This window comes from Mobula hypostoma, chromosome 8 (genome assembly GCF_963921235.1).
Source record: "Mobula hypostoma chromosome 8, sMobHyp1.1, whole genome shotgun sequence".
NCBI lineage: Eukaryota > Metazoa > Chordata > Chondrichthyes > Myliobatiformes > Myliobatidae > Mobula > Mobula hypostoma.
The window spans coordinates 155731104-155752417 of NC_086104.1; the positions used below are offsets into that span (position 1 = coordinate 155731104).

The 21314-nt window shown below is 43.7% G+C and overlaps 1 protein-coding gene across 1 annotated transcript in view; it reads left to right on the forward strand.

Moving 5' to 3' along the window:
• The first annotated feature begins 4214 nt into the window (after positions 1-4214).
• The window catches only part of ykt6 (YKT6 v-SNARE homolog (S. cerevisiae)), a 28446-nt gene continuing 11346 nt past the window's right edge, over positions 4215-21314 (forward strand). The window contains exons 1-5 of the mRNA XM_063057165.1: positions 4215-4302; positions 9281-9403; positions 12018-12100; positions 14576-14676; positions 17927-18031. Of these exons, the coding sequence (XP_062913235.1) occupies positions 9300-9403; positions 12018-12100; positions 14576-14676; positions 17927-18031 (393 nt within the window). The 5' untranslated portion in view covers positions 4215-4302; positions 9281-9299. The remainder of the gene's footprint in view (positions 4303-9280; positions 9404-12017; positions 12101-14575; positions 14677-17926; positions 18032-21314) is intronic.

Genomic DNA, 21314 nt, shown 5'->3' on the forward strand with positions numbered 1-21314 from the left:
CAGACTGTCATGCTGTTCTAGTAAAATGGGTTTGACTGCATGGTTATAGAATCATAGAAAACTACCCCTCAACCCATCTAGTCAGTGGCAGACTAGTAATCTGACTAGTACATATTCGAATTTTTTTTAAAGTTGAACTTAAACCTAAATGCACAACCTCTGCTGGCAGCTCATTCTGCACTCTCAGCACCCTCTGAGTGAAGAAGTTTCACACTCAGTTCGCCTTTCACCCTTAACCCATGACCTTTAGTCCTAGTCCCACCCAACCTCAGTGGAAAAAGTCTGCTTGCATTTACCCTAACTATGCCCCTCATAATTTTGTATACCTCTATCAAATCTCCCCTCATTCTTCTATGCTCTGGAGAATAATGTTCAAACTTTTTCAACCTTTTTTTGTAACTCTTTAAGTCCTTACATCCTAGCAACACCCTTGTGAAATCTCTTTGGACTCTTTCAATATTACTGATATCTCTCCTGCACACAATTCTCTAAAGGCCTCACCAACGTCTTACACAATTTCAACATAACATCCCAACTCCTGTATTCAATATTTTGATTTATGAAGGCGAATGTTCCAAAACCTTTCTTTTAGTCACTCTCAAGGAATTATGGATCTGTATTCCTAGATCTCTCTGTTCTACCATACTCCTCAGTGCCTTGCCACTCACTGTGTAGATGCTACCCTGGTTTGTCCTCCCAAAGTGCAACACCTCACACTTGTCTGCATTAAGTTCCATCTGCCATTTTTAGCTCATTTTTCCAGCTGTTCCAGATCCCACTGCACGCTTTGATAAGTTTCGTCACTGTTATCTACATTCCCAGTCTCGGTATCATCCACAAATTTGCTGATCCAGTTTACCACACCATCATCAAGATCATTGACATAGATGATAAAAAAAATTGGACCCAGCACCAGTTCCTGCAGCACACCAGTAGTCTCTAGCCGCAGTCAGAGAGGTATCCATCTACAACCACCGTCTGGCTTCTCCCACAGAGCCAATGTCCAACCCAATTTACTACCTTATCTTGAACGCTGAGCGCCTGAACCATTTTGACCAATCTCCCATGCAAGACCTTGTCAAAGGCCTCGCTAAATTATTCATTGTTCTTTTTGTATTTGCATAGTTTGCCTCCTTTTGCACATTGGTTGTTTGTCATCTTTGTGTGTAGTTTGTTTATATTGATTCCATTGTATTTCTTTAAACCTATTGTGAATGCCCACAAATAAATGAATCACATTCAAAGGAAATATATTATCAAAGTGCCTATATACAGTGTTGAGATTCATTTTCTTGTAGGCATTGACAGTAAGTACAAGAAATACAATCAAATCAATGAAAGGCCATCCTCACCATTGAACAAAAGACAAACAGCTGATACAGAAACAAAATAAATAAATAGATAAGCAATAAATATGGAGAACCGAAGATGAAGAGTCCTTGAAAGTGAGTTTATAGGTTGTGGGAACATTTCAATGATAGGGCAAGGGAAGTTATCCCCTCTGGTTCAAGAGCCTGATGGTTGAGAGGTGGTAACTGTTCCTGAACCTGGTGGTGTGAGTCCTGAGGCTCTTGCACCTTCTACCTGATGGTAGCAGTAGGCAGAGATCATGGCAGGGTGGTGAGGTCCCTCGATGTCGAATTCTGCTTTCCTGCAACGGTACTCCCTGTAGATGTGCTCAGTGGTTGGGAGGACTTTGCCCGTGATGAATTGGACCATTTCCACTACTTTACGTAGGCTTTTAAATGCAAGAGCATTGGTGTCCCCATACCAGATTGGTAACCAGTCAACATACTCTGCACCACAAATCTATAGAAGTTTGTCAGAGATTTAGAAAACTTGCTGAATCTCCACAAACTTTTAAGTAGAGGTACTGCTCTGCTTTCTATGTAAGAGCACTGCCTTGCTGGGCCCAAGACAGATCCTCTGAAATGGTAACACCAAGGAATTTAAAGTTGCTGACCCTCTCTCCACCTCCGATCCTCTGGATCAAAGAACTTTAGTTTCCTCTTCCAGAAGTCAATAATCAACTCCTTAGTCTTGCTGACATTGTGTAAGAGGATGTTGTTATGACATTACTCAGCCAGATTTTCAGTTTTCCTCTTATATGCTGATTCATCACCACCTTTGATCCAGCCAACAACAGTAGCATCATCAGAAAACTTATTGGACATACAGTATATATGTACCTGATAATAAACCTACTTTGAACTGCGATCGTTTTACACTCAAATTGACTTTGTATTTTTGTTGCAGTTGTGTTCTTTCTTGTAAAAATTGTGTATGATTTATGTTTAATTTGTTTATCTTTTGAATGCAGGTTTGTTAAGGTTCTTATAGCCCGGTGTGGTAGTGGGTATAAGCTCCCACTACCAATTGAATGCTCCCAATGGTGTGCATCTCAAATAGCCTCGAACGACCCAACGTGTGGCTTAGCTACTAACCCCAGCAGAACCGTTTCGACTGACAGGGAGAAGAGGCAGAGGCAGGTAACTGGTGCCTTAAAACCTGTCACTTTGGGCAAATGGGGCTCATCAAGGAGAAAGAAAGCTCTGATCCCTAATGCCTTGCAGCTATACCCACTCGTGGAGAACGCCTTGGGGGTAAACCCCAAGGGAAAATCCAGAGCTGAAGACAATAGACAATAGGTGCAGGAGTAGGCCATTCAGCCCTTCGAGCCAGCCCCGCCATTCACTGTGATCATGGCTGATCATCCACAATCAGTATCCAGTTCCTGCCTTATCCCCATAACCTTTGATTCCGCTATCTTTAAGAGCTCTATCCATCTCTTTCTTGAAAGCATCCAGAGACTTGCCCTCCACTGCCTCTGGGGCAGAGCATTCCACATATCCACCACTCTCTGAGTGAAATAGTTTTTCCTCAACTCCATTCTAAATGGCCTACCCCTTATTCTTAAACTGTGGCCTCCAGTTCTGGACTCACCCATCAGCGGGAACATGCTTCCTGCCTCCAGCATGTCCAATTCCTTAATAATCTTATATGTTTCAATCAGATCCCCTCTCATCCTCCTAAATTCCAATGTATACAAGCCCAGTCACTCCAATCGTTCAACATATGATAGTCCCGCCATCCCTGGAGTTAACCTTGTGAACCTACGCTGCACTCCCTCAATAGCAAGAATGTCCTTCTTCAGATTTGGAGACCAAAACTGCACACAATACTCCAGGTGTGGTCTCACCAGGGCCCTGTACAGCTGCAGAAGGACCCCTTTGCTCTTATACACAATTTCCCTTGTTATGAAGGCCAGCATGCCATTAGCACGCCTATGTTGACTGGTAACTCCAGCGGTGCTGCTGGTGCCAAACTATCGGTCTCTGTCGTTCCTTTGGTTTTATCAGCTGCGTGAAGAGGGGGAGCCTGCTACATGGCAACAACTTCCTCTCCGTATCATGTTGCGTATCACATGGACAGCTGGTATGCGACAAGCACAGTCCACCCAGACCAATGGAAGGAAGGCTATGATGCTCGTGGTGATGTTGCTGCCAGTAGGTTTTTCATTTCACCTGTGAAGCTTGGCTACACGTGAAGGCCAGAGCTGGGCTTGGTTGTCAGGGACTGTTAGAGACATATGCTATTCAGTAGCTGGTGGGACCTTGCCCCCGTTACCACCACCTCAATCCTCCCCCCCCCGAACCTTTAAGGAACCATATGTTAACATAAACAATACTACCTTGAGGTAATTTTCTTGATGAATTTACAGGAAAACAAAGAAATACAAACAACCAATGAGCAAAAAGGGAGTCTGTAGGTTGTGGAATCAGCTCAGAGTTGTGGTTACAGGCGGATGCCATTGGTCACTCCTATCACAGACTGGAAAGGATGGTTACTAGAAATCTATTCCAGCGGCAACGGAGACACTTCGCCTGAAGCTGCTCCTCTCCTCGCCGACAGACAGGAGACTGCAGATGCTGGAATCCGCAGCAAGTCACGAAAAGCTTATGGAACTCAGCGGGTCAGAGAGCATCTGGGGAGGGAAATGGACAGCCCACACCCACGGCCACGGCCGAGACGCTTCACATGCATGCCGACTGTCTGTCGCTGGCTCTCGCTCTCTCCCTGTCCGACAATGACCAACCCGCTACGCCCTTCCTCCCCATCCGGCCATGGCTGCCGGGGGAAGAGAAGGGGAGACGGATTCCCGACTGCGCCTGCGCACCGCCCGCTAGCCCCACCCCCTCCGGATGGTTTTTTTCATTCCTCCCGAGGTACTGTAAATGAGGGGAAGGGTTTAAACGCCGGAACGGTTTCCGGCAGTGACGTGTGCAGGTCGGGGTTTTTGGGGTAAGTTAATGAGTGAGGGAGGCTCCAGCAATGGAGGGGAGGGGAGGGAAAGATAAAAAGGGAAAATGAGTGAGGCTTCTGGGGTGAGGAGAATTGTCGGTTGGTGTATGCCTAGGCTGGGAGTGGAGATGTGTATGGGGCCGCTGGGGCGGACGTTCCCAACGGTGGATGGGGATGGGGATGGGGATGGGGATGGGGATGGGGGTGGGGATGGGGGTGGGGGTGGGGGTGGGGATGGGGATGGGGATGGGGATGGGGATGGGGATGGGGATGGGGATGGGGGTAGGGATGGGGATGGGGGTGGGGATGGGGATGGGGGTGGGGGTGGGGATGGGGATGGGGGTGGGGATGGGGATGGGGATGGGGATGGGGGTAGGGATGGGGATGGGGATGGGGGTAGGGATGGGGATGGGAGTGTGGATGGGGGTGTGGATGGGGATGGGGGTGGGGATGGGGATGGGGGTGGGGTGTGGATGGGGATGGGGGTAGGGATGGGGATGGGGATGGGGGTGTGGTAAGGCTGGTGAGTATGCCCTGGGGTGGTAAGACACGGGGCTTCTGTTGTGATGGGCTGAGATCGGACTTTGGGGAAGTGGGGGGGGAGGGATGGTCTCTGGGGTAGGGAACGGTGGGATTGGGGCTGGGGAGCAATGAGAGTGTTAGGCATGGGCGTTTGTTGGGACAATGGAGGGAGGATGTGGGACTGAGGCTGTGATTTGGTGCCGGGAGGGAGAACGATTGTAAACACAAAATAATTTGCAGATGCTGGGATCAAAGCAACACTTACAGTACGCTGGAGGAACTCAGCAGGTCGAGAATGATTGACCAGGGAAGGAAATTGTGACATGGGGCTGGGAGGGGAGTACGTGGATCCTGTGTGTGAAGGACACAGAATTAGAACATTTAGAAACATAGAAAACCTACAGCACAGTACAGGCCCTTCAGCCCACAATGCTGTGCTGAACATGTACCTACTTTAGAAATTACCTAGGGTTACCTGTAGCCCTCTATTTTTATAATCTCCATGTACCTATCCAGGAGTCTCTTATCATATCCACCTCCACCACCGTTGCCGGTAGACCATTCCATGCACTTTCCACTCTGCATAAAAAAAAAGTTACAACTTACCCCCGGCAGCTCCTCTGTACCTACTTCCAAGCAGCTTAAAACTGTGCCCTCTTGTGTTAGCCATTTCAGCCCTGGGGGAAAAAGCCTCTGACTATTCACACAATCAATGCCTCTCATCATCTTATTTCTCAAAGAATGACAAGCAACCAGCTGAAGAGCATAGAGTTACTCTTTGCAACGTTCTAGCCGGATAGAAGCAGGTTCTGTTGTAACTTTTAGCCGGGATTTGGACTTCTAAGGAATGGGCAATATCACAGAGAGAGTGAATCAAATCCTTGAGGATGCTGTTACAGATACAGTAAGCTGAATGTGTGTCTTGTTATGTTGAATTGTGCTAGGATTGGCATAGACTTGATCGCCTGAGTTACCGGAGGGGGGGGCGGAGAGGAGGAGGCTGGGCAGGTGACATCTTTATTTGTTAGAATGTAGAAGACTGAAGGGCAGACCTTACAGGGGTACCAAAATCATGAGGGCCATAGTTGGATGATAGCACATAGTTTCTTTTCCCGGGGAAAAATAAGCCCAAAACTAGACAGCAGAGATTAAGATGAGAGGGGAAAGATGTAAATGGGACCTCAAGCAAATTCATGCAGAAAATGGTGTGTGTATGTGTGTAAGGAGATGTTGGAGGAAATAGTTGAGGTAGATACAATGACACCTGTCTGGATGGCAGAGATTTAGAGCAGGGGTTCCCAACCTAGGGTCCACAGACTCCTCCGTTAATGGTATTGGTCCAGGTCATATACTGGTTGGGAGCCCCTAGGATAGAGGAATCGGGGCCAAATGTGGTAAGTGGGACCAACTTAGCTGCAGCTTTCAGTTGGCATGGGCCAGCTGAACTGAAGGGCCTGTATCTGTGCTGTATGACGATGACTGGCCGTATTTTAAAAGAAAAAAATGCTGTATTCATGGGGGGTGGGTGTGAAATTAAAGCCATTAGATTGTAAGACACAGGAGCAGAATTGAGCCATTTGGCCCATCAAGTCTCGCAGTGTGAAAAGGGAGTGACTGGTGGGGAGTTATTTGTGTCCAACCCTCGCCTGGGTTGATAATTCCGCCACAGAAGAACGGTCCTCTCATGGCTGATTTATTATCCGTCTCTAACCCACTCTTGTGCCTTCTCCCTGTAACCTTTGACACACTTACTAATCAACAACCTATCAACCTCTGCCTTAAATATGACTTGGCCTCCACAGCTGTCTGTGGCTATGAATTCCACAGATTTGCTACCCTCTGCCTAAAGAACATCCTCCTCATCTTTGCAGGACTGCCTTAAGGACTCCAGCTCTGGATTTTTCCTCAGGGTTTACTCCCGGAGCCTTCCTCATGAGTGGGTATAGCTATGTCAGTGGAGATCAGAGTTTTCTTCCTCCTAGATGAGCTGCCAGCCACAGCTGACGAGCCCAATCTGCACAAAGCAACTGGCTTTAAGGTGCCAGTAACCCATCTTTGCCCCTTCTCCTGTCAGTAGAAACAGTTCCGCTGAGCTTAATAGTTAAGCCACGTGTGATGGCCAGGAGTTGGACTTAGTTGTCAGAGGCTATTTGAGTCCCACACCATTGGGAGCATTTAATAGGTATTGGGAGCTTATCCCCACTACCACACCCAGTTATGACAACCTTGAGGAACTGATGAAATAAGAAAGATTCAAAATAAACTGGCCCTATTGCAATGGCATGATTTAACTGGCATTCCGTAAGTCAGTGCTGGTATGACGACTGTTGCAATGTGTTGAGTTGAAATAGTGATTTTAAATAGTGATCTAATGATGGAAGACTGTGAAGAAAACCACCATTGTCTGTAAGGAGTTTGTACTTTCTCCCGACCCCATGGGTTTCCTGTGGGTGCTCCTGCTTCCTCCCACGGTCCAAAGTGTACTGGTTGTAAGGTTAATTGGTCATTGTAAATTGTCCCATGATTAGGCTGGAGTTAAAATAGGATGGTTGCAGGAAGGGCCTACTTTTCACTATATTACAATAAATATGTAAAAGGACATATGCGGGCAAGTGTGAGGTTTTGCACTTCAGTAGGACCAACTAGGTCTTACACAGTGAACAGCAGGGCACTGAGGAGTGTAGTAGAACAAAGGGATCTGGGAATACAGGTTAATAATTTGTTGAAAGTGGCATCACAGGTATATAGGGTCATAAAGAAAGCTTTTGGCACACTGGCCTTCATAAATCAATGTATTGAGTACAGGAAATAGAATGTTGTTGCTTTGACCCTAGCATCTGCAGAGTATTTTGTGTTTCCTATGAATGTTAATGTCTCTAATAGGCTTAAGATCACTAAAGCTGCTGCTTAGACCATTATTTAATTATATTGCTAGTTTTAGTTTTTCGTCGTTACAGGATTGTTTGTCTTGGCTAGCTTCTTAAAGAAAATGTTGAAGTACTCTTTTGAACTTTGTTACTTGGAGTGCAGGTTCATCTCTGAGATGTTATATACACACGCGTATAGTGTCAACCCTCGTGTTTAGTCTCTGAGATGTTTTGGTTTGTTTTCTAGTAACCACTACAGAGTTATTTGATGTATACAAAGCAGTTTATTCAATTTCAGACTCCTTTCATGTTTAGAGAGAGATTTGCAAAATGATCCCTTAGATAATATAGTTGTTCTCTGAAGAAAAATAAATCATAGGAAAAGCCCTTCCTGCCATTGAACAAACTACAAGGAGTGCTGACACAGAAAGCCTTAGAAGGGACCCCCCACCATCCAAGCCATGCTCTCTTGCTGCTGCCATCAGGCAGGAGGTTCAGGAGCCTCAGTTCCCATGTCACCAAATTTAACCATCGGGCTCCTTAACCAGAGCAGATAATTTCACTCACCTCAACACTGAACTGTTTCCACAACCTACAGACTCGCTTTCAGTGACTCCACAACTCATGTTCTTGGTTTTATTTACTTGTATTTGCACAGTTTGTCTTTTGCATATTGGTCTTTTTGTGTAGTTTTTCCACAAATTCAATTGTATTTCTTTGTTCTACCTGCAAGAAAATGAATCTCAGGGTAGTATATGTACTTTAATAATTGACTTTGAGTGTAAAGACAAGGGATGGCAGGCATGGTTGTTCCCTGTGGAGATCGGCTGCAGAGGTTTCCCAGCCAAATCAGCATGGCGGTTGTTGTCAGATCTGAGCCTGGACGAAAGAAGCAAAAAACAAGCAGCTCGTAGGATGGGGGAAGAGGCAGAACGAGCCTCTTGTTGGATTTGGAGTAGGTGAGAGGAGGGAAGCTGGAAACCAGGAGCAGATGGGCAGTGATTTGGCCACCACTGCCGGCCCACCAACTGGAGAGTGTCGTGGTTAAAGGTCGAAACACTCGGTGAAGGTTGGGAACCACCTGATGATATCTGCTCCTGGCTGAAGAATGCACCCTAACAGGTGTTTGTAACAAGAACTTTGAGATAAGTTTGGTAAGAATTATCTATATCAGCAGGGATGAATGAGATCTCTGTGAAACTGTAAGCTTGCCAGGGTGGATGCTGAGAGCCTGTTTGAGAATCTGGAACTATAAGTACTAAATTTCAATGGCACTTGGGATTTTTCTCTGAAAGGCTTTGAATCTTTGGAATTTTCTACCTTAGGTCTGTGGGTGTTTAATCTTTGAATATATTCTAGGGTGATCATCTTGGGTACCATTTTGACCTTTAGGGTGCATATTCCTATCATAGTTTCCTTAGCAACTGCCTTCATGGAGTTGCCTTTGAAGACTTTTAACAAGTTCTGAAGTTTACATGACTGGCAGACTGACTATTAGTGGAGGTGTTCCTGTGACCGTGGCAACCTTGGGTGCTATCTGATAATTGTTCTGTCTCAGCCTGGCACCACATTTTATTCTTTCTCCTTAGGCGTGCCAGCAGTGCAGACATGAAGTTATACAGCCTGAGTGTATTGTACAAAGGCGCCACAAAGGTTAACCTTCTCAAAGCTGCATATGATGTCTCGTCCTTCAGTTTCTTCCAGCGATCCAGGTACGAGGGGTTTCAGTCAAATGCTTCTATCTAAGGCTGGGAAGTGGGAGATTAATTAAACCAGGGGTCCAAGGACCCCTTGCTTAATGCTTCTCGGGATTAAAAATACGGTTGGGAACCCAGCTGCTCTCTCTGTCTTTTGACTTCATTGTCAATTAATCTGAGTGAACTTTTAAATAGTAAAATTGGAAAGCTAATGTCTCAGTTTAAAAACAATAGCCACTAGTGATGGGTGAGTTCCTACACTAAGCACACTGCTTTTCACAAGTGAATATTAATTAGAAGGAATATGAGGTGTTAAATCTGTGTATTTTCTGATCCTTGGAATTCTTCAGGGAGTCAGGAATGATGAGCGGTCTTAATTCAAACGATCGTTTATTTTATTGAAACAACATGCATCAAAGTTGCTGGTGAACGCAGCAGGCCAAGCAGCATCTATAGGAAGAGGAGCAGTCGACCAGCAACTTTGATGTATGTTGCTTGAATTTCCAGCATCTGCAGAATTCCTGTTGTTTGCGTTTATTTTATTGAATTGACTTTATTTTTTGTATCCTTCACATATCTTTATGTTATGTCTCCATCTAAATGTGCCATGTGCAATCATAGTAATTTATAATAAATAGAACAGTCAATATAATATAGAGTACACTCAAATCAGCGTGAGTTCATCAGTCTGATGGCCTGGTGGAAGAAGCTGTCCCGAAGCCTGTTGGTCCTGGCTTTTATGCTGCGGTACCGTTTCCTGGATGGTAGCAGCTGGAATAGATTGTGGCTGGGATGACTTGGGTCCCCAATGATCCTACGGGCCCTTTTTACACACCTGTCCTTGTAAATGTCCTGAATCATGGGAAGTTCACAACTACAGATGCGCTGGGCTGTCCGCACCACTCTCTGCAGAGTCCTGCGATTGAGGAAAGTACAGTTTCCATACCAGGCAGTGATGTAGCCAGTCAGGATGCTCTCAATTGTACCCCTGTAGAAAGTTCTTAGGATTTCAGCCCATACCAAACTTCTTCAAGCGTCTGAGGTGAAAGAGACACTGTTGTGCCTTTGTCACCACACAAACATACAAATACTAAGCAAATTAAATAAAGAGCTGAGAAGGAGGCTAAGAGAGGAGTGAACGACAAAGGATGCGAAGACAGAAGAGAAAAGATGGGGTCTCTGCAAAATCCATCACCTTTACAGAAAAGATGAGGAAAATTCCTCAGATAGGAGTAAACTAGTTAATAGGGTACATAATTAAAACAGTGACATAATGTGGGTAATGTGCTATACTTAGCCAATGAAAAATGAGAAAGATGATAAGCCTTTAGTTTAGCTGCTCTACATCTTTCTGCCAGTGAGTGATGATGAGCCACCATGCACTGAAAAATACATAAGTTTGTTTAAAAAGTACAAATCTTATAAAAAGTATTATTTTAAAAAAACAGTAGTTTCCAACAGTGGGCATATTTCAGTATTTGGGCTTGGTCAAGGAGTTGACGATAGATTTTCCAAAAAGGCCATCGCTGCTTTTTCTGTATAGCTGATGATAGGTTTTCCAAAAGGGCCATCGCTGCTTTTTCTCCACAGCATGTTGACATCCTTCAGAAATGCATTGTGGACATGCAAGTCCAGCTGCTGGTCTGAGAAATGTATTGTTGAATATCATGAAAATTATTTGGGACAATGATGGTTTTAACCCTACAACATTTCCATGTGGGTCCTTCATATTTTTGTAAAATATTGCTCCTGATGGACTGGAAGGTTGCATACAGAGCAACACACACAAAATACTGGAGAAACTCAGCAGATCAGGCAGCATCTATGGAGAGGAATAAACAACCAAAGTTTTGGGCTGAGACTTTTTGTGTGATGTTACTACTCAATAACTGAAAGTGTCACTTTAACCTATTAAGAGAGGAAATGCGTGTAAAATATTAGTGGAGATATCCATGTGATTTCAACTGTTTTTGACGACTATACATCTGACTGAATTTGTAGATTATTCCTTTAGTAACGGGCGTAAAATTATTCTGGATGGCAACATTTTCCTGTGCAAGAAGTGACAGAACAATGCAGGACCTTGACTCGAATCTTATAATTTCACCATCCAGTAAAAAAAAACCTTCTCCTCCATTCCCACTCTGGCCCCTTACCTCATCTCACTTACCTATCACCTCCCCTGGATCCTCTCCTCCTTCCCTTTCTCCTATGGTCCACTCTCCTCTATCAGCCTCCTTCCTCTCTAGCCCTTTACCTTTCCCAGCCACCTGGCTTCACCTGTTACCTTCCAGCTGTCCTTCTTCCCTTCTCTCCACCTTTTTATTCTGTCATCTTCCTTCTTTCCTTTCCAGTCTCGAACTTTCTCGACTTGAAATGTCAACCGTTTATTCATTTCCACAGATGCTGCCTAACCTGCTGAGTTCCTCCAGCATCTTGTATGTGCTGCTTTGGATTTCCAGAATCTGCAGAATTTCTGATGTTTAATTGCTAGTTGTCTTTGTCACCTTCCTATGACAGGTGTCTTAATGCTGCATTAACTTTCTTTGTTCATGCACTGTCTTGTAAAATCAGGTTCTCTTCTTGTGCAAAGGTGTTGTTGGATTATAATTTCTGTTGTTACCCCTAGTGTCCAGGAGTTCATGACATTCACAAGTCAACTAATTGTGGAACGGTCGGAGAAAGGAAACCGGGCTGCAGTGAAGGAGCAAGGTAAGGAGCAGCACACTGGTACATTCAGTTTGTACAATAACCATTAATTACTAAATTCAAGTGTAACCCTCATTGGGGGCTCGTATATAAATCTGACTCATTAGCTAACTCTGCTGACACTCATGTGACTCAGCAGTGAGGAAGCCACCTTTCATAAGCAACACGCGTCTAGGGTGGGTATGACTTGGGTTCAACCAAACGGGAAAGTTGGAATGTCCCAGGGAGGGACGTGAATGTTGCGTAAATACTGCCCCATGCAAAATTATTGTTCACCAGAAAAATAACATTGTACACTGGCATAAAATTACAAAGGAAATATATTTGTTAGTATTTTAACTTTAACAAACAGTTAACAGAAAAAGAAAATTAAAGATAAAAGGGCCTGTTACAGTTAAACCAGTCCAAATGTGCACATAAACATTGGAGCTCGTTTCTGGTGCTTTGCTTTGATTATTCATGTGTTGGTCCCACATTCTGCAGAGGGACACCAGCCATAGTTCGAACTTCTCTCAGACCATTTCAAGCGAACTGGCTAACTCCGGAGTATTGGCACTTCCTCCTCTGAACCATTTTCCTGCACAAAGCACTTCTAACAAAGGAGTCTCCCCTTCAGGTGGGATCCTCCAAGCATCTTCCCTTGTGCTCTTCTTTGCACTTGCTCAAAAAATACCCCAAAATAGACTACTGTCCTTCAAAAATTTGATACTGCCCAGTTCTCTCAAATGTTCTATAGTAAATGTTCCTTGTCTTCAGCTGAAGCCAAAACAATAGTCTCTGAAGCTTACTAACAGGACCCACAGTGTTTGCAGAAACTGCTTAAATAAAAATTCTTCCCAGCATAGCAGTAGAAATCTTAACCAGGGTATTACACAGGTGTTTACCTCTGAACCTTTACCAGTCATCTACACTTGTGTCTGACTTTCTGTTACCACTGCAATTAATGGTCGACTGCAAGAGCACACTTTTTTATGGTGCGGTGAATGTGTCGTTAGTGTCCAATTTTTGAGCTGAAACAAGTGAAGCTACATTGGGCTTGATTGGGAACGGGACAACAGTGATGTTGCTTGTTCTGTCTGTCCTGACCTGTCTGTAGCCTGTCATGTGCTCTCTCTCAGCACCTTCCTTGTGTTAAGCTTGTTGGGTCACAAGGGTTTGTTTTCGTGCTGTATGACTGTAACACCAGTGAGTAAGAATCAGCTGTTGTAAAGGTTTGTATGGACACCATGGATAGATATGGTATCATATCTACCTACTTCACTTCGGTCTCTCCTGAAGGAAGGCCTCTGCTTTCAAATGGTCTCTCTCTCCCTTGGTGCTGTTGGAGGATGATACCGAAATTCTGGGTCTGTGATTTATGGATTGGACTGTAGTTCTCTTAGATTCTTTCAGTTTTATGCTTTTATATTCTGTGTTTTTGCTAGTTCTTTGTGTTGTTTGTACAATTTGTTTTTTTGTGCGGGGAGAGGTTTGGGGTTTGATTTTCTTGTTGCTGTATACGTGATTTGGGTTTTATTTGTGTTTGGGAGGGAGTTGATATTTTTCTTTGAATGGTTGCCATGGTTTTCTTTGTTCCGTGGCTGTCAGGAGAAGATGAATCTCAGAGTTGTATACTGCATACATAGTTTGATAATAAATGTACCTAGAAACCCGTACAATGGCTGTTGCTTACTCACTGGTGTTAAGAGTCATACAGGATGGAAAGAAGCCCTTTGTCCCAACTGGTCCATGTTCTCCAAGGACTTAACACCTTCTCCAAACATCTATTATTCTTCATCCATGTGCTGCCACTCGGTAAAGCCACCAAAAGCATGGCAGAACATTCCTTTTCTATATGGAGACTGAAAAAGAAATGTCTGTGGAGGTGGAGTATGTAGTTGAAATTCCTAACAAATACTGTAAAGGTTGTCCTTGAAAAAGATGGGGGGCACTGGTGATGTTGTGGTTAAGGAGGGTGAGCAAGAATTGTTGGATAGATAAATATAATAAAAGGAAGTTTAGTATGCAGCTTATTTTTATTTATTTAGAGATGTGTGGAATAGGCCCTTCCAACCCAGCGATCCACACTGCCCAGCGATCCACCTATTTAAAGTTAGCCTAATCACAGCACAGTTCACAATGACCAATTAACCTACTGACCAGTACAGTTTTGGACTGTGGAAGGAAATTGGAACGCCTGAAGGAAACCTATATGGGCATGGGAGAACGTGCTAATGCCTTACAGATGTCGCTGGAATTGAACTCCTAACTCCAATGCCCCAAGATGAAATATCATTGCACTAACACTGCGCTATGGCGGGGCCCTAGGCCTGCATAAACTCTATACCATGTTATGTGAAGTTGCAGAGGATCTTCCTGTCACTTTTCATTCCCCAAAGTCAAAGGATTGAGTAAGAATAACCGCTGTCATTGAATTGGGTTGTATGTTGTTGTACCGACCATGTTTTCATTTCTGCCAATCCTCCTTGTTCTTCACAGACTACTTGTGTCATGTCTACATTCGCAATGATTCACTGGCAGGGGTGGTTATTGCAGACAGCGAATATCCATCAAGAGTTTGCTTCACACTACTCGATAAGGTTTGGTCCACTATCTGCTTTTAAGTATTGTCCAGAAACAGTGGATTTGGGTTCTGGAGTTCGTTTCCTCACATTTCAGAATCAGGTTTATTATCACAGCTATATCATGAAATGTCGTTTTGTGGCAGCAGTACAGTGAAATACTTGTATAGTACTCCAAGTTAGAACAAGAAGTATAAAATAAATAAGTAGTTCAAAAGGGCAATCAAATAGTAAGGGAGCGTTCATGGATCCACCATTGAACACGTGTACAAAGAGCACTACCACAAGAAAGCAACATCCATCAAGGACCCCCACCATCGAGACTATGCTCTCTTATTGCTGCTACGATCGGAGAGGAGGTACAGGAGCCTTGAGTCTCATGCCACCAAGTTCAAGAACAGTAATTACCCCACAACCATCAGGTCCCACACCACCAGGTTTAGGAACAGTTATTACCCTACAACCATCAGGTCCCACACCACCAGGTTCAGGAACAGTTATTACCCTACAACCCTCAGGTCCCACACCACCAGGCTCAGGAACAGTTATTACCCTACAACCATCAGGTCCCACACCACCAGGCTCAGGAACAGTTATTACCCCTCAACCATCAGGTCCCACACCACCAGGCTCAGGAACAGTTATTACCCTACAACCATCAGGTCCCACACCACCAGGCTCAGGAACAGTTATTACCCCTCAACCATCATGTCCCACACCACCAGGTTCAGGAACAGTTATTACCCTACAACCATCAGGTCCCACACTACCAGGTTCAGGAACAGTTATTGCCCCTCAACCATCATGTCCCACACCACCAGGTTCAGGAACAGTTATTACCCTACAACCATCAGGTCCCACACCACCATGTTCAGGTACAGTTATTACCCCTCAACCATCAGGTCCCACACCACCAGGTTCAGGAACAGTTATTACCCTACAACCATCAGGTCCCACACCACCAGGTTCAGGAACAGTTATTACCCCTCAACCATCAGGTCCCACACCACCAGGTTTAGGAACAGTTATTACTCTACAGCCATTAGGTCCCACACCACCAGGTTCAGGAACAGTTATTACCCCTCAACCATCAGGTCCCACACAACCAGGTTCAGGAACAGTTATTACCCTACAACCATCAGGTCCCACACCACCAGGTTCAGGAACAGTTATTACCCCTCAACCATCAGGTCCCACACCACCAGGTTTAGGAACAGTTATTACCCTCCAACCATCAGGTCCCACACAACCAGGTTCAGGAACAGTTATTACCCTACAACCATCAGGTCCCACACCACCAGGTTCAGGAACAGTTATTACCCCTCAACCATCAGGTCCCACACCACCAGGTTTAGGAACAGTTATTACCCTACAACCATCAGGTCCCACACCACCATGTTCAGGAACAGTTATTACCCCTCAACCATCAGGTCCCACACCACCAGGTTCAGGAACAGTTATTACCCCTCAACCATCAGGTCCCACACCACCAGGTTCAGGAACAGTTATTACCCCTCAACCATCAAGTCCCACACAACCAGGTTCAGGAACAGTTATTACCCTATAACCATCAGGTCCCACACCACCAGGTTCAGGAACAGTTATTACCCCTCAACCATCAGGCTCCCAAACCAACATGCACAACTTCACTCACCTCAATTCTCAACTGATTCCACAACGTACAGACTCTGTCTGAAGTACTCTACTACTCATGTTCTCAATATTATTTCTTTCTTCTGTATTGATTGCTTGCACTATTTGTCCTGTGCAAATTGGTTTGTCAATCTTTTCATAAATTCTATTGTACTATATCTTACTGTGAATGCCTGCAAGAAAATGAATCTTGACGTAGTATATGATAACATACACTCAGTGGCCAAGTTGTTAGATACACCCCTTCGTTAATTGGCTGGTTAGATATTTGTATTATGTGGCAGCAACTCAGTGTATAAAAACATGCAAAAATAGTCAAGGCGTTCAGTTGTTCAGATCAAACATCAGAAAAGAAATGTGATCGAAGTGACTTTGATTGTGGAATGATTGTTGGTGCCAGATGGGGTGGTTTGAGTACCTCAAACTGCTGACCTGCGGTTTTCATACATGACAGTGTCTGGGGTTTACAGAGAATGGTGGAAAAAAACGTCCAGTGAGCAGCAGTTCTGTGGGTCAAAACGCCTTGTTAATGAGAGAGGTCAGAGGAGAATGGTCAGACTGGTTCAAGCTGACAGGAAGGTGATAGTAACTCAAATAACCATGCATTATAACAGTGGTGTGTAGAAGAGCTTCTCTGAACACAACACATCGAACATTGAAGTGGATGGATTATAGCAGTGGAAGACCTCAACCTATGCCCAGTGGCCACTTTATGCACAGTTGGTACCTAATAGACCATAAGATATAGGAGCAGAATAACACCATTTGGCCTATCAAGTCTGCTCCACCATTTCATCATGGCTGATCCATTTCCCTTTCAGCTCCAGTCGCCCGCCTTTTCCCCGATAAGGTCAAAAAGTGGCTACTGAGTGTGTATGTACTTTGATAGTAAATTAACTTTGAACTATGAGTGCAGAAAGTTCACACTAGGCTGAATGGCTTTTTCTTGTCTGGTGCAAATGCTTTTCAATTGCACAGATGGTCTCTAAATTCCACTGAAATAACCGTACAACCCAACACGTAGAGCAGCTGCTTGACAGTGGACCTGGCTTTCTTCCAGACCTCCAGTGCTATCAGTGTGGAGTTTGCACGCTCTCCCTGAGATGGCATAAACTTCCCTTGTGTTTCAGGTGGTGAATGTGTGGAATTCATTCCCATGGATGACAGTGGAGGCCAGGTCAGTGGGTATATGGATCAGCCACAGTGAAATGGCGGAGCAGGCTCAATGGGCCAGATGCCTGATTCTGCTCCCGTATCTTATGGTCTTGCATTTAAAGCCATGATTAATTTGAAAGGGGGGAGGTGGGAGAATAGGCCTGAGAGGGAAAACAAGCTAGCCGTGATAGAATGGTGAAGCAGAGTCAAAGGGCTGAATGGCCCGATTCTGCTCCTCTGTCTTGTGGTCTTGTATGTCCTTCCTCATCCCAATAGTTTGGGGTTAATTGCCCATTTGAGGGAAGTTGGATGAGAATATGGTGGGGGGTGGTACGAGCCAGTTTTGGTAGGGTTAATGTAACGATGGGTGCTTGATTATTGGAGTGGGCTGAAGGGCCTGTCTCTCTGTCTCTCTGTCTCCCCCTGTCTCACAGTCTTCTGATGTTCTCTTTGTGTTTAGGTACTAGATGACTTCTCCAAGCAGGTGGACAGTATAGACTGGCCGGGGGGAAATCCAAACACTATTCACTACACAGGACTGGATGCTCAGCTGGCTCGCTATCAGGTACTGTACCAGCCAAGAGTTGATCTTTGTTTCTACACAACTGCATTTCATTGCAGGGAGGGTCAGAGGTGACCCTATCCCTCCACTTTCTGGCTTCTTCCCTCTTCCTTTCCAGTCTTGAAGAAGGGTCTCGGCCTGAAGCATTAACTGTTTATTCATTTCCATCGATGCTGTTTGACCTGCTGAGTTTCTCCCAGCATCTTGTGTATGTCTTTATGAAAGAACTGCCCTATTTGATTTGCTCCCCTGCCTGTTTCCCATAGTCCTTGGTACCTTTTCCTTTAAGAATTATTATTTATTCACATACATTGTTTTGTAAAGAGAGTATTGCAGGGAAGCTCAGAATTGGGTTTATTATCAAAGATAAAGATTAGTTTTATTCCTCACATGTACATCGAGACGTACAGTGAAATGCGTCATATCAAATCGAATCAAGGATACAAACTCCTTATGGTGCTGAAATTAAACGTCAGTCACTGCCACTGTAATAAAACATACTTGCTGCTGTTATCAAACTGCTTGCTTGTGTGTTTACTTTCAGTGATTAGCATACAATACACCATCAACATTTTCCAACCTTTTAAACATCTTTTAAATAATACTTTGCTTTTAGACCATAGCATATAGGAACAGGTTTAGGCCATTTGGCCCATCGAGTCTACGTCGCCATTATATCATGACTGATCCAATTTTCCTCTCGACCCCAATGTCCTGCCTTCTCCCCGTATCCCTTCATGCCCTGATCAATCAAGAATCTATCAACCTCTGCCTTAAAGATACATATAAAGACTTGGCCTGAGCAGCTGCCTGTGGCAAAAAATTCCACTCTGGCCATTCTCTGGCTAAAGTAATTCCCCCGCATCTCCATTCTAAAAGGACTCTCCTATATTCTGAGGCAGTGTCCTCTTGATTTTGCTGTCCCACGATAGGAAACATTCTCTCCATAGCCACTCTATCAAGGCTTTTCACCGTTTAGTAGGTTTCACCCCTCACTCTTCCGATGCTGTTCATATGACAAAACCATTCAATCCTTAATCATTTTTGTGAGCCTTCTTTGAACCCCCTCCAGTTTCAGCACATTCTTTCTAAGATAAGAGGCCCAAACCTCACAGTACTGAGTAAGGCCTTACCAGTGCTTTATAAAATTTCAACATTACATCCTTGCTTCTATGTTTTAGTCCTCTTGAAATGAATGCGGACATTGCATTTGCCTTCCTCACAGACTCAACCTGCAAATTAATCTTTATGGAATCCTGCACAAGGGCTCCAAGTCCCTTCGTGTCTCAGTTCTTCTACCAAAGTGCATGAACATACACTTCCCGACACTGTATTCTATCTTCCGTTTCTTTACCCATTCTCCTAGTCTAAGTCTTTCTGCAGCCTCTCTGATTCTTCAAAACTACCTGCCCCTCCACCTATCTTCATATCATCTGCAAACTTTGCAACAAAGGCATCAGTTCCACTACCCATCTCATTGACAAATAACGTTAAATGAGCACCACCAGTCACTGGCAGTCAGTTAGGAAAGGTTTACTTTATTCCCAAGTCAGAAAAAGCTCCCTTTATTTCCCACTGGTTGTCCTACTCCTAGATTTTTTAAAGTCTTCAAATAGTTTTGCTTATATATATCTATAGCTGTGACTGTAGACATCAAGAGGCTTATCATGACCTTGAGCAAGACAGGAAAGAATGGTCACCATTTCTGTTCGGTGCATTGAGGTGATGATAGAAAGTGAAGCGAAGAAGGAAATCCATTGTTACACCAACATAATGAAAGAACAACCCTATTAGAATTGCAAACCTGCCTTCCCTGGTTCATTTTCCCTTTTTTTTTGGGATCATTATTTATCAAAATACTTTGCAATATTTTTCACCTGGAATTTTGGAGAGTGCATCACAGGTGAAAGTTTGTGTCAAATTAATTCACTCCTCTTGCGTGTAGTTCTTCAGACAATGGTTGCCCTACAACCATCAGGCTCCTGAACCAGCTTGGATAACCTCACTCACCTCAATGCTAAATTGACTCCAGAAGCCTGAAGGCACACACTCAGCGAGTCAGGAACTGCTTCTTTCCCTCTGCCATCCGATTCCTCAATGGATATTGAACCCATGAACACTACCGCACTTTTTAAAATCAATATTATATCTGCTTTTTGCAAGATTTTTAATCTATTCAATATGTGTGTACTGTAATTGCTTTACTTTATTATTTTTTTCTTTTATATTGTGTATTGCATTGATCGGCTGCTGCTAAGTTAACAAATTTCACGACATGCCAGTGATAATAAACTGAAAAACTATAGATTCACTTTCAAGGATTATGCAGCTCGTATTCTCAGTACAGGTTGAGTACCTCATCTGAAAGACCAAAATCCAAAAAAAAAAATTTTGAGTGCAGACATGACATTGCAGATGGAAAAATCCCACAAGGTGCTGATATGCAGATCTCCAGGCATCACAGACAGTTCTAAGAAGTCACCTCACATATGTAATGAACTGAAGTTAATGAAAAATAGAAAAACACTGCATAAAGTGAATAATAAAGATCTCGATTGTGTATTGAAAGAGTGGATTTGTCAGCATTGTAGTGAACATGCTGCTTGGTGTGCTGATCATGAAACAAGCAAAGGTCTATCATGTTGAACTGAAAATTGAAAGTAATTGTAAATACTCAGCAGGTTGGTTTAAGAAATTTAAGATACACAGCATTAAATTTTTAAGGATTGTGTCTGCTGATCACAAAGCAACAGAGAAATGCATTGATAAGTTCTCCAAGATCGTCGCTGACTAAAATTTAACACTAGAACAAATCTACATTGCTGATTGTTTTTGTACTTTACATAAAACCTTAAAAAAAGTAAGATATAAATACAGTGTATAGTAACCTTTTAATCAAAGCATGGCAGGGTAGTTGGAGATTGAAAGGCTGCGGTTATTGTTGTTCAACAGCTGATTCAGGTATTCTCCAGAAGCTGCTGTACTGCTTTTGTTACCCTACACACACATTTTCATTATATTAATGGTATGTAATAATTTTTACTAAGTACATGAACAAGTATAAGATAGACTGCTTTCCAGTAGCACACAGATTCAGAGTTGGAAGTGATTGCAATCACAAGCTGTTTCATTATATATTCCAAAATCCAAAACAGTTCTGGCCCCAAGCATTTCGGATAAGGTATTACTCACAGTATTATATTTTATTATTTGCATGATTTGTCTTTTACCCATTGGTTGTTTTTGTTTATGGCTTTTCAAAAGTTCTATTGTATTCCTTTATTTT